This window comes from Narcine bancroftii, chromosome 6, assembly GCF_036971445.1.
Source record: "Narcine bancroftii isolate sNarBan1 chromosome 6, sNarBan1.hap1, whole genome shotgun sequence".
NCBI lineage: Eukaryota > Metazoa > Chordata > Chondrichthyes > Torpediniformes > Narcinidae > Narcine > Narcine bancroftii.
Window position 1 is genome coordinate 215,319,326 of NC_091474.1, and position 18,943 is coordinate 215,338,268.

Genomic DNA, 18,943 nt, shown 5'->3' on the forward strand with positions numbered 1-18,943 from the left:
CCCCATTTCCCTTGATACCTTTACTAATGGGATACTTATCCATTTCCTGTTGAAATACTCCAAGTAATTTGGCTTCCACTGCTTTGTGCGGCAGTGAGTTTCACAGATCCATGATCCTCTGACTAAAAACGCTCTTCTTCCTCTCTGTTTTACTTGGATAACTTCTAATTTCAAGACTATGGCCCTTTTTCCTCGATTCACCAATCAAAGGGAACATCTTATCTGTCAAAACCTTTCAATATTCAAAATGTCTCTATGAGATCCCCCCTCATTCTCCTATTCTCCAATGAATACAACTCAAGAGCTCACAAACGCTCCTCACACGCTAGCCCACGTATTCCAGGAAATATCCTCGTAAATTTCCTCTGCACCTTCTCTAACAAAATCACATCCTTTCTAAGATAGGGGGCCCAAAGCTGTACACAGTACTCCAAATGGGGTCTCACCAGTGCCCAACAGAGTCTCATTAACACCTCTCTACTCTTATACACTATTCATCTTGAAATGAATGCTTGCGTAGTATTCACCTTCCTCACTACCAATCCCACCTGGTGTTAACTTATAGATTACTCTGCACAAGGACACCCAGATCCCTTTGGACCTCCAAGGATTGAATTTTCTTCCCATCTAAATAGTACTCTGCCTGTTTATTTCCACTGCCAAAACGTAGAACCAAACACTTCTCAATATTGTACTTCATCGGCCATATTTTTCCCCCGTCTATATCCCTCTGCAATTTTACGGTTTCTTGAACACTTCCTGCTCCGCCACCTATCATGGTATCATCCACATATTTGGCCACAAAACCATTCATTTCACAATCCAAATCATTAATATAAATTGTAAACAGCAACGGCCCCAAAACCCACCCCTGCGGAATACCACTTGTTACAGGCAGCCATCCTGAATGGGATGATCCCTTTGCTTTCTGCCCGTCAACTAATTTTATATCCAGTCTAATAGCATCCTTGTAAGTCCATGGGCCCTCATCTTATTTAGCAACCTAACATGCGGCACCTTATCGAAAGCCTTTAGAAAATCCAAATATATAACATCCACAGCCTCCCCTTTGTCTATCCTACCTGAGGTTTCTTCAAAAAAAACTCTCATAGACTGGTCAGGCAGGATCTACTCTTTAAAAAAAAATGATTGCTGACTAGGACCTATCCTGTCATGCATTTCCAAGTATTTCATAACTTCATCCTTGAGGATTGACTCTAATATCTTCCCAACCACCAATGTCAGACTTGTAGGTCTATAGTTTCTTTTTTTTCTGTTTCCCACCTTTCTTGTACAGTGGAACTACATTTGCAACCTTCCATTCCCCTGTCACCAATGGATCCACAATCTCTAAAGCCACCTCTTTCAAAACCCGCTGCTGTACCTCGTCCAGTCCGGGAGATTTATCTATCTTTAATCCATTCAATTTACCTAGCACAATTTCTCTACTAACTGTATCCAACTCTACTCCCTGAAGCCTCCGTCTGTCAGGGATATTATTAATGTCTTCCACAGTGAATACTGACGTAAAGTATTGATTTAATTCTTCTGCCATTTCTTTATAACCCATTATAATTTCCCCAGCATCATTTTCTATCAGTCCTCTGTCAACAACTCTGTCAACATGTGCCTCTCTAAATGGGAGTCTGATTTCCATGTCACTGCGATACATTTTCTTGCAATTGCTAATGCAATTTTCACAAATTCCTTTTGAAAAAAAAAATCAATTTCTTATTACCAAGATATTACCCATAAAAAAAGCTTTGGATCTTGTGGAAATTTACCTCCTATAACTTGTTCATAAATTTTCCTAATTCTGTCCAAAGTGGCCCCAAATTTTGAACATAACCATGACATCTTGCCCTTCCAAAGAAAATTTGTTACATATTTATTTAATTCCTGAAAAATATTTATGTGGAAGAGATAAAGTCAATGTTTGTAAAAGATATTCATTGTTATCCAATTAACTCTTCCCAATAGTGTTATTGGTAATTTATTACTTGTATCCCTAAATATTTTGTTCCATTCATTGGCCATTTAAATTGGGAATCTCTTTTATACTGGGTATAATCACCTCTAATAAAAGGCATATTCTCACTTTCATCCCTATTTACTTTATAACCAGACACTGTTTCATATTCTTTTAACCTTAAATATAATTTACTTGCTAAGCCTTCTGATTCTGTCAAATAAATTATTACATCATCTGGATATAAATTAATCTTATATTCCTCTCTACCAACTTTGAAACCTTTAATATCAGAATCAGACCAGATAATTTCTGTTCTATTGCTAAAATAAATAAAGCTGGAGATCATGGACACCCTTGTCTGTTAGACTTAGTTAAATGAAAAGGCATAGACATTTGTCCATTTGTTACAACTTTAGCTTTTGGTCATTATATAAAGCTTTAATCCAATTTGCAAATATTGGTTCCAATCCAAACTTGTCAAGTAATTTAAATAAAAAGTCTAATTCTAATCTGTCAAATGCTTTTTCCACATCTAAAGCCACAGCTACACTTAGCTTTTCTCTCTTTTGTGCCAAATGTATTATACTCTATAATCTAGTCACATTATCTGCTGATTTTTCTCTTTTTTAACAAAACTAGTCTGGTCCATGTTTATTAATTTCAGAAATATTTTGCCAGTCTATTTGCTAATATATTTGCTATTATTTTATAACCTGCATTTAACAATGAAAATGGTCTAAATGATGATGGTCTTAAAGGATCTCTTTTTAAAAATTTACAGTTATTATCGCCATATTAAAAATTCCAATGAAAGGTATGCATTTCAGCCACCTGTCCTAATAGCTCCATAAATGGGGGAATTAATAAATCCTTAAACTCTTTATAAAATTCAGGTGGGAAAGCAACCTCTCCTGGATAGACTTTGTAATGAGCTCAGTGCTTCCCTAACCTCCACTGAGGTGAAAGGGCAGCTAATTTTCTCTGCTCTTCCAATTTAGGTAAATTATCTGTTTTATTATCATCATTTAAAGATTCTAATTGATATAATTTTGTTTAAAATTATTTAAAAATTTCCTTAATTCCTTGATGTTTATAAGTAATTAAATTAAGATAATTTTTAGTTGCAATAATCATTCTCTATACTTTTTTCTGCCTTTACCTTATGTTCTTACACAAGAACCTTATGTGCCATTTCACCCAATTCATAATATTTCTGTTTAGTTCTCATGGCTTTTCCTGTTCTATATGTTTGCTAAGTATTATACTGAAGCTTTATTAATACATATCTTAATTTGTCCTCATTTACTTGTCGCTGTAGGTCCTTTTCTAAGTTCATTGTCTCTGTCTCTAATTGTTCTACTTCTTTCATATAATCCTTAATTTTCAAAGTATAGCTTATTATTTGAACTTATAAATACACTCTCATTATGTCCCATAAAATATATTTATTAGTAACTGAATTGGAATTAGTCTCAAAAAAGATTCTTATCTGTCTTCTAATAAATTCACAAAAATCTTTTCTTTTTAATATAGAATTGAACCTCCACCTGCAAACTGATTCTTCTCTATCCAACATTGTTATTATCAATGATTATCAATGATCAGATAAAATTATTGCCTTATAATCAGCTTGATGAATTCCACCTTGAAGTTGTGCAGATATTAAAAGCAAATCAATCCTAGAATGTATCATGCCTATTTGAATAAAAAGAGTAATCCCTTTCTCTTGGATGAATTCTTCTCCATGCATCTATTAAATTTAAATCATTCATTAACAACAATGAAGCTTTAGCTGCTTTTGCCTTTATTATTGCTCTTGTAGACCTATCTAAACAAATATTGAAATCTCCACCTATTAATATACTTTCATGTGCATTTGCTAAATTTAAAAATGATTCTTGTATAAATTTTTCATCATCGACATTTGGTGCACATTTATTCATAAGTATCCAGTATTCCAAAAAAAATTGACAATGTACCAAATAACTACATTTTGTATTTTAAGCGGAAGATGCTTATTTATTAAAATTGCGACTCCTCTTGGTTTTGAATAAAATGAAGAAGCTGTAACATATCCTACCCAATCTCCTTTTAACTTCTGATGTTCTTTTTCAATTAAATGAGTTTCGTGCAAAAAGGCTACATCAACTTTCATTTTTTTGATACCTGCCAATATCTTCTTCCTTTTCACTGGGCTATTAAGCATATTAATATTAAAACTTAAAGTATTCAATATTTTACCCAATGATATCTTTTTTAAATCAATTATAAACAATATCTCCCCTTCACCATTCAATGTTTCAATCTCTCAAACTTGCTTTTCAATTTGTTGCCTTGATTCAGTTACCAAGATAATAATGTACAGCTTTTAAGAAAGGGTGAGCAAAATATTTGGTTTTCTCTTGTTCAAGACCAATAGTAAAAGAGATTATTGCTCTTTTAATCACTATTTCAATACATATTTTTTCTCTCTAAAGCTTCTTGTTTTTTTTTTCTTTTTCTTCAGAACATCTCACTTTTGGAAATCAAGTATTATCTATGTCATGTAATAAAAGAGAAAGGTAATATTACACAAATTGCCTTTAGTTTGCCATAAAGTTTAACATTAGGTTTTCCCAGCACCTATTACTGGAGAAAGAGAAGCAAAAGATATTCCCTCCAAGTCACTGAGTGTTCATGGATCTGCCTCCATGACACCCAGAGCCCCTACAGCCACACAAGAATACAGTTCAGTTCAAACCATCGGTAACCTGAGTCTAGATCCAACCTCCATCACAATATGGAAGCCAAACCATTGACTATTGACTACACCCAGCATCCACCATTTGAGGTAGGAACTCTTTAACACCCAAACCATTGACTATTTTTCTCTCCCACTGATGTTGCTTGACCTTTTGAGCAGATTGCTTTTTCTGCTATACTTCAGTATGGGTGGTTTTGCCTGGACAGCATCCAAAACAAAGTTTTTCACTGCATCTTCAGAAACAAACAACAAACAATGCAATTCTTTTATACAAGGAGCTACTTTCCCCTTGAGACTATGCTGGTACTCAGGGAAATGTTTTATCCCACTTAGTCTCCTGTAACTTGTTCTCTCCTACAGACCCATTCATACCCAGCAGCAAATTCTCGAACCATCCATTTAAAAGTTAATTCACATAACAACCAATACATCTTTGGAATGTTAAAGGAAAACAGAGCAACAGAAGAAAGCATGCATGGATCTAGAGGAAATCCATAAGTGGAAATGTTCTTTTGAGTTTCCTCCTTTATAGGGCGTTTAATTGTTCACCACCATTCTTGATTGGAGAGGCAGGCCCCTCCAGCCCGGGTAAGAAACCTGCATAGGAGAAGGCCACTCCGATATAAAACCTACGACCCAAGGACCTCGCTGCCACGTCCCAGCTTGCTTGGCCACGGCACACGAACCATGGGTGTAAAGGGTGGGGCCAGTACTGCGCGCACTGCACTCCACCTAAAAGCTCCTTTGCGCAGGCCCGAGGACAGGTCCACGTCCTCCCCCTCAACGTCCTCCCCCTCCACGTCCTCCCCCTCCACGTCCTCCCCCTCAAAAGATGCTCACAAACTCAAGCTAGCATGCTGGAACATCAGAACCATGCTAGATAAGACTGACAGCCATCGACCTGAACGTCGGTCTGCCCTCATTGCACATGAACTCCTCAGACTTGACATCGACATAGCCGCTCTCAGTGAAGTCCGCCTGGCAGATGTAGGCAGCTTCCAAGAACGCGGCGCGGGCTACACACTCTACTGGTCTGGCAAGCCTTCGGATGAACGACGCCTATCTGGTGTAGGCTTCATGGTCAAGAGCTTCATTGCCTCCAAACTCGAAAACCTTCCGACAGGCCTCTCGGACCGAATCATGTCCATGCGACTCCCACTTCAAAACAAGCGTCACATCACCCTCATCAGTGTCTATGCTCCAACCCTCCAGGCGGAACCAGCAGAAAAGAACAAGTTCTACACCGACCTGCGCAACCTCATCCAACGTACCCCTACAGCCGACAAGGTTGTCATCCTGGGCGACTTCAACGCTCGTGTCGGCAAAGACTCAGAAACCTGGCCAGGAATCCTGGGCAAGCATGGCGTCGGCAAGTGCAACGACAATGGGCGCCTCCTGTTGGAGCTCTGCGCAGAACAGCGGCTTGTCATTACAAACACCCTTTTTCAGCAGAGGGACAGCCTTAAGACCACCTGGATGCATCCCCGATCCAAACACTGGCACCTCCTGGACTACATCCTGGTGCGAGAAAGTGACAAACAAGATGTGCTCCACACCAGGGTCATGCCTAGCGCGGAATGCCACACTGACCACCGGCTGGTTCGCTGCAAGCTCAACCTTCACTTCAAGCCAAAGCCCAGGAACAATAAAGCCCCCAGAAAGAGGTTCAATGTTGGAAAACTGCAGTCAGACGAAGCGAGAGGAAACTTCCAGGCAAACCTCAAAGCAAAGCTCGACGTTGCAACCCGCCTCACGGACCCGTCCCCTGAAACCTTCTGGGATCAGTTGAAGACTACCATACTGCAATCCACTGAAGAGGTACTGGGCTTCTCCTCCAGGAAAAACAAGGACTGGTTTGACGAAAACAGCCAGGAAATCCAGGAGCTGCTGGCAAAGAAGCGAGCTGCCCACCAGGCTCACCTTACAAAGCCGTCCTGTCCAGAGAAGAAACAAGCCTTCCGTCGCGCATGCAGCCATCTTCAGCGCAAACTCCGGGAGATCCAAAATGAGTGGTGGACTAGCCTCGCCAAACGAACACAGCTCAGCGCGGACATTGGCGACTTCAGGGGTTTCTACGAGGCTCTAAAGGCTGTGTACGGCCCCTCACCCCAAGTCCAAAGCCCGCTGCGCAGCTCAGACGGCAAAGTCCTCCTCAGCGACAAGTTCTCCATCCTCAACCGATGGTCAGAACACTTCCAATCTCTTTTCAGTACCAACCGCTCAGTCCAAGATTCCGCCCTGCTCCAGCTCCCTCAACAGCCCCTAAGGCTAGAGCTGGATGAGGTTCCCACCCTGGATGAGACATATAAGGCAATCGAACAACTGAAAAGTGGCAAAGCAGCAGGTATGGATGGAATCCCCCCAGAAGTCTGGAAGGCTGGCGGCAAAACTCTGCATGCCAAACTGCATGAGTTTTTCAAGCTTTGTTGGGACCAAGGTAAACTGCCTCAGGATCTTCGTGATGCCACCATCATCACCCTGTACAAAAACAAAGGCGAGAAATCAGACTGCTCAAACTACAGGGGAATCACGTTGCTCTCCATTGCAGGCAAAATCTTCGCTAGGATTCTACTAAATAGAATAATACCTAGTGTCGCTGAGAATATTCTCCCAGAATCACAGTGCGGCTTTCGCGCTAACAGAGGAACCACTGACATGGTCTTTGCCCTCAGACAGCTCCAAGAAAAGTGTAGAGAACAAAACAAAGGACTCTACATCACCTTTGTTGACCTCACCAAAGCCTTCGACACCGTGAGCAGGAAAGGGCTTTGGCAAATACTAGAGCGCATCGGATGTCCCCCAAAGTTCCTCAACATGATTATCCAACTGCACGAAAACCAACAAGGTCGGGTCAGATACAGCAATGAGCTCTCTGAACCCTTCTCCATTAACAATGGCGTGAAGCAAGGCTGTGTTCTCGCACCAACCCTCTTTTCAATCTTCTTCAGCATGATGCTGAACCAAGCCATGAAAGACCCCAACAATGAAGACGCTGTTTACATCCGGTACCGCACGGATGGCAGTCTCTTCAATCTGAGGCGCCTGCAAGCTCACACCAAGACACAAGAGAAACTTGTCCGTGAACTACTCTTTGCAGATGATGCCGCTTTAGTTGCCCATTCAGAGCCAGCTCTTCAGCGCTTGACGTCCTGCTTTGCGGAAACTGCCAAAATGTTTGGCCTGGAAGTCAGCCTGAAGAAAACTGAGGTCCTCCATCAGCCAGCTCCCCACCATGACTACCAGCCCCCCCACATCTCCATCGGGCACACAAAACTCAAAACGGTCAACCAGTTTACCTATCTCGGCTGCACCATTTCATCAGATGCAAGGATCGACAATGAGATAGACAACAGACTCGCCAAGGCAAATAGCGCCTTTGGAAGACTACACAAAAGAGTCTGGAAAAACAACCAACTGAAAAACCTCACAAAGATAAGCGTATACAGAGCCGTTGTCATACCCACACTCCTGTTCGGCTCCGAATCATGGGTCCTCTACCGGCACCACCTACGGCTCCTAGAACGCTTCCACCAGCGTTGTCTCCGCTCCATCCTCAACATCCATTGGAGCGCTCACACCCCTAACGTCGAGGTACTCGAGATGGCAGAGGTCGACAGCATCGAGTCCACGCTGCTGAAGATCCAGCTGCGCTGGATGGGTCACGTCTCCAGAATGGAGGACCATCGCCTTCCCAAGATCGTATTATATGGCGAGCTCTCCACTGGCCACCGTGACAGAGGTGCACCAAAGAAAAGGTACAAGGACTGCCTAAAGAAATCTCTTGGTGCCTGCCACATTGACCACCGCCAGTGGGCTGATAACGCCTCAAACCGTGCATCTTGGCGCCTCACAGTTTGGCGGGCAGCAGCCTCCTTTGAAGAAGACCGCAGAGCCCACCTCACTGACAAAAGGCAAAGGAGGAAAAACCCAACACCCAACCCCAACCAACCAATTTTCCCTTGCAACCGCTGCAATCGTGTCTGCCTGTCCCGCATCGGACTGGTCAGCCACAAACGAGCCTGCAGCTGACGTGGACTTTTTACCCCCTCCATAAATCTTCGTCCGCGAAGCCAAGCCAAAGAAGAAGACCATTCTTGATTAGGTGTGGTCAGACTGCAGTGCTTTGATTTGATGTAATAGACTGGCTGAAAGATCAAATTGATGGTCCAGCATGGCATTTTTGTTGTTTAGCATGACTGTCCAAGCTTCACTAGGTAGGTGCTTGATTTTTAGTATGCCTGGTGCTTCCCCTGACATGTCCTTTTCCTTTCTAAATCACTGAAATCAATGAATTTTTGAAATTATATATTGAAACTATTAAACAAACCTGCAGCATAGTCCAATATCACTTTAATGTTATAGAATTAAAAAAATACATTTCAACCTTTGTCACCGTAGAGCATGAGAGCACCAATACATTGTCTGCTACATTGAGGCAAAGGTCAAATCCATTGAGATCAGAATAAACAAAACTTGCCTTCTCTGGTATTTGTCAGAGTCCTGTCTAACAGCCTTGGGTAATGATACCACTCTACAAAGGACAACTCGGTAGGCTAGCAAAGTGTGAAAGAATGTTGGTGGCCTTGAATCTTGCTGGCTGGATCAATGATGGCAGTCAAGCACTGCAGTGCTACGGACTTCTTGCACAGGATCACTTCAGCTCTAGTTGTGCAGGTCAGAGAAGAGAATAAGGAAAGAACTTGCTTCCTTGTTAGTTACCTGATATATTGGGATAGTTTTTTTTTTTTACACACCTTGCCAGGTGTGTGGTAGAGGCTGAAATATTAGGTGCATTTAAGAGTCTCTGAGTTAGACAGGCACATGGATGAAAGAAAAATAGAGGGTTTTGAGATGGAAAGTGTTTCATTTTTTTTGGAAGGAATATATAGATTGGTACAACATCGAGGGCCAAAAGGCCTGTACAGTGTTGTAATGTTCTATGTTCTATAACATAGTTTCTGCTTTTTGAAAATGTGCTGCAAAAATTGCTGATAATTTGACAAAAATTGTTACCACATTCAATGAAAATATAAAGCGACTGAATGTGAAAATATTACACAAACTTAATAGAGATAAAGTTATCACAGGATTATTCTATTTGGATTATGATTTTGATGCATGATAGAAATAAAATCAAGAGAGGTTTGATCTGTGGGCAGTTGAGTGCTGGATGTAAATGTAACTGTCAAATTGAAATGTAGACACAATTTGGCAGGGCAAGGCCTCCATTCATTTTAATGTCATGGAACGTCTGTGAGCAAGCAAGAAATTAGGTCATTTATATTCTTTTCAACTGAATTATTCCAATATTTTAATTGAATTGCTGCTTTAACAACAACACATGCTTTTGCTTGTTTTTTTTTAATAATAGATTGATTTTTAATAGTTTTTGAACTTGTCTAAATAATTAAGAATTATATTTCTTAACTGTTCATCCACCACACAAATTTACTTTCAAATATCTGACAACAGTCCAACTTCTAAAACTAAGCTTTTTCATTCTATCACTGACAGTAGATTCTGGAGAACTGAATCAAAATAATCATGTCTTCCTATAAAGATACTATTAATATTTCATACTATAAGATAATTACAGCCAAACAATATTAAATGTAAAAATGATGATAGGACTGAATCATCATTCATGACTAAAGAATTGTGGTACAGTGTTTACAAAAATGTTGTATTTTTCAGGCACTAAAAATTGTTCAGTAACAAAGCAGAAGTGTGAAAAGAAATTACTGAATCAAATTTATTTACCTGTCGTAGTGTCCGTGCCACCAAGCTTTCGAGAACTGGTCCTCTATCCTCATGTAATAAGTGAACCTCATCCAGTATCAAAAGTCTTACAATCTGAGACAAGGCAACATCTCCAACACTTTTGCGTGTTACCACATCCCACTTTTCGGGTGTTGTGACAAGCATCTGATTAAAAAAAAAAATTTACATGAATTACACATGAGTTTCAATATATAATTTCAATCATTATGAAAAAAAAGTGCAATATTTTAACTTATAAACAGAAAATGCTGCAATTTCTCAATTGTTTGGAAAGATCTAGAAATAAAAAAAATAGAGTTTATGTTCCCTAATGTGAGAACTGTTATTAATAAACAAGTCAATTATTGGCACAAATTATTGGTGTTATGTACAGCATCAAGGTTATTCAGAATGTCAAGGGGAAAATTGTCTGGAACCATAATTCAGGCATCTTACATGAAACAGTGTCATCTTAAAAAGCACCAAATATTGAGAATGGACATTCACCAAAGATATGACATTTAATAATAATCACAGAAACTTACATTCAATTAACAACTTTCTGAACTCCATACTTAAATACAAACAAGCTGAAATAACTTTATTTTCATAATGCTCTGGCCAGATGAGAAAAATCTGCTCTTGATACCTCATACCCTGTTTTAACTTGTAATGTCAGCAATAAAATGCAAGACCATAATGATAGTAATCCATCCCTAATACAAAATTTTTCCTAACCATTCAAACTTGACCATTCTGGAGACAAGGAATCAATTTATTTCCTGTTATTTCCTAAAAAGGCAGCATAGCAAATGTTAAACACAACTGGAACTCTACTGTAATACCTGATAAAAGAAACTAGTCAGTCAGTAAACCTACCAACACACATTGAATAAAGAGGTACAATTACTATCCTGCATTTATTTGTGTGACATATAAAGAGTACATTAGCTTCCACTGAAAAGAATTAATAATTTTCTCTTCATTGCCAAGATCGATCATTCTCCACTACAAGCCATGGAAAGAGTGGAGAGCACAAAGTTTGTTGGTGTGCAGACAAGGGACAACTTATTCTGGATTCACAACAGCTGCTAATTAGACAGAAAGTCGCAGCAGTATCTACACTTCCTAAAGAGGCTGAGGAGGGCAAGGCTACCAGCTCCAATCATGACAACCTTTTACATGAGTACCATTGACCATAAGACATCAGAGCAGAAATATGCTATTTATCCATCCAGTCTGCCCTTCCATTTAATCATGAGCTGATCCATGTTCCCACTCAACCCCACTGTCCGGTCTTCTCTCCATAACCTTTGATGGCCTGGCTAGTCAAGAACCTATCAATCTCGGCCTTAAATACACCCAATGACCTGCCCTCCACAATTGCCTACAGCAACAAATTGCACAGATTTAACACCCTCTGGATGAAGAGATTGTTCTAAGTGGACAGAGAATGTTCTGTCTGGCTGTGTAGTATGTTAGCTGCAAAGCATCAAATCAGAAATCTAAACAGAGGATCATTAAAGCAGCCCAGAGGATAACTGGGGTCTCCCTTTCCTCTACAGACTACATTTACTGGGAGCGCTATTTAAATTGGGCTGAAGGAATTAACAGAAGCCCCTTTTCATTCAGTGCACAGTATCTTCAACCCACCGCCAATCAGGACTGCAAGGCTGGGGAATAACTTATTCTCATAGGCTGTGAAACCAATGAACAGTATCTCTAACCATGATAATTATCCCAAATATATATGTGTGTGTGTATATATAAACCCTAACCCTAATACAGATTATTTAGTGATCTTTATGTACTGTGTATTGTGTGCTTCTGTCTAAGCACCATGGTCTGCGGAAACACTATTATGTCGGGATGTAAATGCACAATGAGATGATAATAAACAAAATGAAAACATATTCACAAAAAATTGAAAATTTTCCTGAATACAATTGGTATTTGCAAGAATTTAGAGTCAGAATTCCATGGCATGAAAAAGGTCTTTCAGTCCAACTGGCCCGTAACAACCAAATGATGTGCTCATGCCAGCCACATTTGCTTGTGTTCAGCCCATATACCTCTAATTTTTTTCTATCTATCCCCCTATGCCCCCATGCTCTTTTAGCATTACAATTGTACCGACCTCTATCATTTCCTCTGGAAGCTCAAAAGGCGCCCCTCAGGTCTTTTTTTTAACTTTTTCCCCCATCTCACTTTAAATCTATGCCCCTACCTTTAAATTCACCTATCCTGAGAAAAGAGATTCTAACCATTTATATACCCTCTCCTTGCAATTCTGCCAGTTCTGATAATACTTTTGTGAATTTTTTTAATACATCAATTAATTGCAAAAATTATCCTAAAATTCAAGTACAATTTAAGCTTAAGTTTTAAGTTTTTGTTCATTTGTCACATCGTACCAAGTAGTCTTTCAGTATGTGACCAGCCTTTCTTATGAAGGAAGTTTATATGATGTTCTGAGATACATTCACACCCACTCTGGGAAATACATTTTCAAAAGTGCTCATGTAAAAGTTGTCAAGGGATATGGTGGATTTGCTGAAATTTCTAGGTCTAAGAAAGTACACGCATTGTTGTGTTTCACTGACCATCATGTAAACAGAGTTAGTCCAGATCAGATCATTGCAAACTTACTCCCAAGAACTTGAAGGGGTATATTTTCTCCTCTTCAGTACCAGATGTGGATAGGGGTGCAGACTCTACCCCCTCTCTTGAAATCTGTGATCATCTTCTTCATTTTATTGAAATTAAGAAAGAGGTTTCTTGACACCATGCCACTAGATAAGAGTTTAATGTTTGGCCTGGAAGTCAGCCTGAAGAAAACTGAGGTCCTCCATCAGCCAGCTCCCCACCATGACTACAAGCTCCCCCACATCTCCATCGGGCACACAAAACTCAAAACGGTCAACCAGTTTACCTATCTCGGCTGCACCATTTCATCAGACGCAAGGATCGACAATGAGATAGACAACAGACTCGCCAAGGCAAATAGCGCCTTTGGAAGACTACACAAAAGAGTCTGGAAAAACAACCAACTGAAAAACCTCACAAAGATAAGCGTATACAGAGCCGTTGTCATACCCACACTCCTGTTCGGCTCCGAATCATGGGTCCTCTACCGGCACCACCTACGGCTCCTAGAACGCTTCCACCAGCGTTGTCTCCGCTCCATCCTCAACATCCATTGGAGTGCTTTCATCCCTAACGTCGAAGTACTCGAGATGGCAGAGGTCGACAGCATCGAGTCCACGCTGCTGAAGATCCAGCTGCGCTGGATGGGTCACGTCTCCAGAATGGAGGACCATCGCCTTCCCAAGATCCTGTTATATGGCGAGCTCTCCACTGGCCACCGTGACAGAGGTGCACCAAAGAAAAGGTACAAGGACTGCCTAAAGAAATCTCTTGGTGCCTGCCACATTGACCACCGCCAGTGGGCTGATAACGCCTCAAACCGTGCATCTTGGCACCTCACAGTTTGGCGGGCAGCAACCTCCTTTGAAGAAGACCGCAGAGCCCACCTCACTGACAAAAGGCAAAGGAGGAAAACCCAACACCCAACCCCAACCAACCAATTTTCCCCTGCAACCGCTGCAACCGTGTCTGCCTGTCCCGCATTGGACTTGTCAGCCACAAACGAGCCTGCAGCTGATGTGGACTTTTTACCCCCTCCATAAATCTTCGTCTGCGAAGCCAAGCCAAAGAAAGAATTTAATACCCATGTTGTCAGCGAATTTAAAGATGGAGTGAAAACAGTATTTGGCTACAGTCATGTGTAGATGCAGTATAACCTTGAGGAAGGCCAGTATTGAGTGTGACTGATATATAGTCAGGATAATGTGAACTATTTTTGTAACCACGTAAGAATACACCCTTCTCACTATAGTAACTGTAGTGCACCACAGTGGGGCATATGTATTATGTATTTGAGTGTGTGTGAACAGCTTCTTGAGATGGTGAAAGGCATCAGTAAGTAAAATCTCTTATGTTATTTGAATCTTGCATCTCAAAGTTATTTAACAATTTTCCCAAGTAACACAGAGACATAACATGGTGGCAGCGGTATAAAAGCCATACAATTGACTGTAAGTCACTGAAATACGAAGGGGAAGAAGAGAAAAAAAATGGGTGGACTGGGAGCCTGAAGACATTGTGGAATCATTTAAAAAGTTTTAGCAAAAGTACAATTTAGCATTCAAAAACTATTTTAAAAATGTAACAGCAGAGGAGAAGGTCAGTTCTATACTTCACTGAACAGGGGAGAGAGGCCTTGACTTATTTAATAGCTGGGAGCTTATAGAGGTGGAGTAAAATGATCTAGAGCAGATATTTGCAAAGTTTGCTTCTAACCTTTAACCCAGGTCTAATCATAGAATTAAATGCTCATTTGATGAAACTGTTGATAATTTACTCACTCGACTAAAAATTGTTGCTGCAAAGTGTAGATTTAAGGATATATATAGGAAGGATTAGTTGATCAACTAATATGGGAGAGTGCCCATCCCAAAGTGCAAAAGTCACTTATAGGGAAGGATAGCTTGAAGCTGGTCGAAGCTGCAGGTTCGACCATGTGCACGTGGACATTGTAGGGCCCCTTTCCATCAGCCAGATGGTCAACTGCTTTGCATGCTGACCAGAGGTGGTGCCCATGCCGGCCTGTGACACGGAAGCCTGTGCGAGAGCCTTTACCTCACAGTGGGTCGTCTGTTTGGGTGTCCCTTCCCACATAACTATGGACCGGGGAGCCCAGTTTATCTCTTCACGCTGGGCGATCATGGCCAAATTTTGCAGCAGCCAGCTACACCACACAACCGCTTACCATCCCCAATCCAATGGGCTGGTAGAGTGTTTTCACCACCATCTAAAAGCAGCCCTCAAATCATGGCTGCAATGTGCCCAACTGGACGGATGATTTCCAATGGGTCCTGCTGGGCCTCCCCACCTCATCGGTGGAAATGGTTTACGGAGCACCGCTCTCCATCACAGACGACATCAATTTCAGCTCAACGGAACCACCACCGAATGCCCTGGACATCCTACAGTGGCTGAGGAACCACACCGCCCTCCTAGGTCCACATCCTACCACCATCCATGGGACGTCAAGCAGCTATGTCCCACAAAAACCCAAAGTCGCGGACTTTGTCTTTGTAAGACGGGTCAAACCAGGTACCCTCTGCAGTGCCCTCATGAAGGCCTTTCAAGGTACTGAGAAGGGAAGCAGTTGTATATACTTTAGACATTGGAGGCAGGCACGACATGTTTACAGTCTACTGCCTTAAGAAAGCCCACTTGGACTGTTTAAAGCCTTCCCCAGCCCCTATGATACAGTGCTGTGGGCACCCACCCAAAGTCAATCTCCCAAACGTCTTGGGGGATGGAGGGTGGTGTTGCAGGCCAGGTTAACCCCGCACACGACGGGCCGAATCACTGCAGCGAACAGCCTGCAGGGCAGGGCACAGGGGCTGCAGGAACGCATTGCCAGGGGAACGGCCAAGCCTCACAGCAGCATTATGTCATCACTCCTGTGAGCCTGTTCGCCTCTGCTAAAGAGGAATGTGCATGGTTTGAATAAACACCAGTTACTGGTTTACTTGCTTGGTGTGGACAGCATTTATTTCAGCAGCTCTGCATTTAGCAGGGCTCCACATGCCTTTTTCGCACTCCTGATTATCCATGAGATTTTCCATGCTTTCTTTAGATTGCTTTTTTTAATATTTTATTTTTGTTCTTTCTTCAAAAATTACACACAGTAACAAATTAAATACACAATATATTAAACTTTCTCTCACAAACACAACAAACAAAACAGTCCCTCCCTTCCTTCACACTTCCATACATACAGATCCATTCACTGTCAGAAATTACATATATTTTAAGTATTTAGAGTACAGTTGGGGAAACTATGTGTTTGTATATATACCCTTTTTTGTTCTTTTTTATTACTATATCTGGGCCCAATGAGGTCCAGGTATGGCTGCCAGACCGTTTCAAAAGTGTCCTATTTATTCTTTAAATTATATGATTTTCTTTTTGCATTGGCATACTGCTGTTCATTTCCGCAGTCCATCGTGCTAAAAGTTGAGAGGAGTCGGACTTGTAAGTCATCACGATACATTTTTTCACTACCGCCAGTGCTATTTTTATAAATGATATTTGGTCAAATGTTGCTCACTTCCATGAAATTACCTAATAGATATATCTCTGGGCCACCCGTGAAGGCCACTCCTGTTATCCTGGTTAATTTTCTGTGATTTGTTTGCCAATATGGCCTCACTTTCACGCACAACCATGTGGCACGTAGAAAGGTTTCTGCCTCAGTCCCACATCTGAAACATATCTCTGAAATTTCATCTTTTGATCTGTGTAAATTATGTGGGGTAAGATATAATTGGTGTAAAAAAAATTATACTGAACCAGTCCATATCTTGCATTTATAATTGATGTCATGCTGTCCTTACACCAATCTAACCAGTTTCATTCTGAAATCACCACACTAAAGTCTGACTCCCATCTTTCCCTTGATCTCTGGAGAGCATAGTACATTTTTGTTATAAATCTAGATGTTTTCCCCATCCAAACTGTTAGTTCAGTTCCACTCATTTCAGATGGGGTCAACGTTGGTTCCCATCTTCTCTTAAGAATGATCTAAGCTGGAGAAAACAAAAGAAGGTCCCAATGGCCACTCCATATTTGTGTTTTAATTGTTCATAGGATGAGTTCCTTCCGTGCAACAGTCCTTAATACATCTTAACTTTTTCATTCCACAAATTTAATATTCTATTGCCCATGTTTATAGGCAATAAAACATTTTTACACAATGGTGCTTTTATTGATATACCTACTGTTTTCCCTATACATTCATTAATTTCGTGCCACATTCCAATCATATGTATTAGAATGGGGTTATCCATTATTTTCTGTAGTGATATGAAACTCCATTTATAGATAAAGTCCTTTCTTTCCCCCTTCTCCATTAAGTACATTCTCATTTGAACCCAAGATGGGGGGGGGGGGGGGGGGGGGGTGTTGCCTTCAGTGAAGAAGGCAAGAAATCTAGCCTATGCAGCTAGGTAATATTTTTTTAAATCTGGAAGTCTAAGTCCCATGTCAGTTTTTCCAATGCAATTCTTGGTACATTATTATTCCATAGTAGCTTTAAAAAAGTTTTTAGATTACAGAATAGATATCAGTTCAAAAAGGTATTGCAGTCTTGGCATTACTTTCATTTTGACACAGTTAACCCTTCCCACTAAAGTAATCGGTAAGTCTCTCCATTTGTGTAGGTCTCCTTCCATCATCCCAAGAAGAGGAACATAATTTAGTTTGTTCCGATTTTGCAAATTATTGTCAGTTGCTATTCCAAGATATTTTATTCCATCTGTCTTCCATTTAAATTTATTTCCTTTTTAGTATCTTTCATATTCAAAATTTGTTAATGGCATTATCTCACTTTTACTCATATTTATTTTGTAGCCTGATACTCTTCCATGTTTTTCCAAAGGTTTAGCTGGTTCTGATAGGTAAATTATCATACATTATCAGCAAAGAGATGAATTTTGTGTTTTTCTTACCCGACTTTGAAGCACTTTATATCTGGATCCCTTCTTATTATCTCTGCTAGTGGTTCAATCACTAACATAAAAAGCACTGGGGATAGGGGGCATACCAGTCTACTTGATCAAGGGGAGCACCGCTGACTTCTGATTATTTGTTATTATTTTAGCTTGTGGTTCATGGTATAAAGTTTTATCCAATTTATAAATGTTTTGTCTATTCCAAAATGTTATAGTGTTTTAAATAAAGAGCCATCCCAAATGGTCAAATGCTTTTTCCGCATCTAAGGAGACTGTAACACTTGGATTTCATTCATATTTAGCCATGTATATTATATTAAATAATCTTCCTAGACTATTTGAGGAATGTCTTCCTTTAACAAATCCTGCTTGGTCTATATGTATCAGTTTTGTTAAGTATTGTCCTAACCTATTAGCCAGTATCTTATAATCAGAATTTAACAAGAATATTGGTCGAAATGACGAAGTTTTTCGTGGGTCCCTATTCTTTTTTGCTAACACTGTAATAATCGTGGTTGAGAATGACTCAGAGGGTCTGTGTTTCCACAGCTTGGTCCAGGACATCCATTAAAAGGGGCATTAATAATTCTTTGAATTGTCTGTAAAACTCAGGTGGAAATCCATTCTCTCCCAGTGATTTATTAGCCAGTAGGGTGCCCAGGGCTTTTTCGATTTCTTCCCTTGAGAAGGGAGTATCTAATTCTATCCTTTCTGTCTCTTCTTGCCTTGGAAGTTTGACATTCAGTAAAAATTGTTCCATTTCATTCTCCTCTCCTCGTAATTCTGATTTGTATAGTTTGATGTAATATTGTCTAAAAGTGTCATTAATTTTTTTTGCTTATATACTAGAGTGTCTTTGTTTTTATAGCATTTATCATTCTT

The 18,943-nt window shown here is 40.4% G+C and overlaps 1 protein-coding gene across 2 annotated transcripts in view; it reads right to left on the reverse strand.

Moving 5' to 3' along the window:
- The window catches only part of ascc3 (activating signal cointegrator 1 complex subunit 3), a 484,134-nt gene that overhangs the window by 386,442 nt on the left and 78,749 nt on the right, over window positions 1-18,943 (reverse strand). For both annotated transcript variants that reach the window (XM_069887454.1, XM_069887456.1), the window contains exon 10: window positions 10,476-10,640. In XM_069887454.1, coding sequence (XP_069743555.1) covers window positions 10,476-10,640 — 165 coding nt within the window. The remainder of the gene's footprint in view (window positions 1-10,475; window positions 10,641-18,943) is intronic.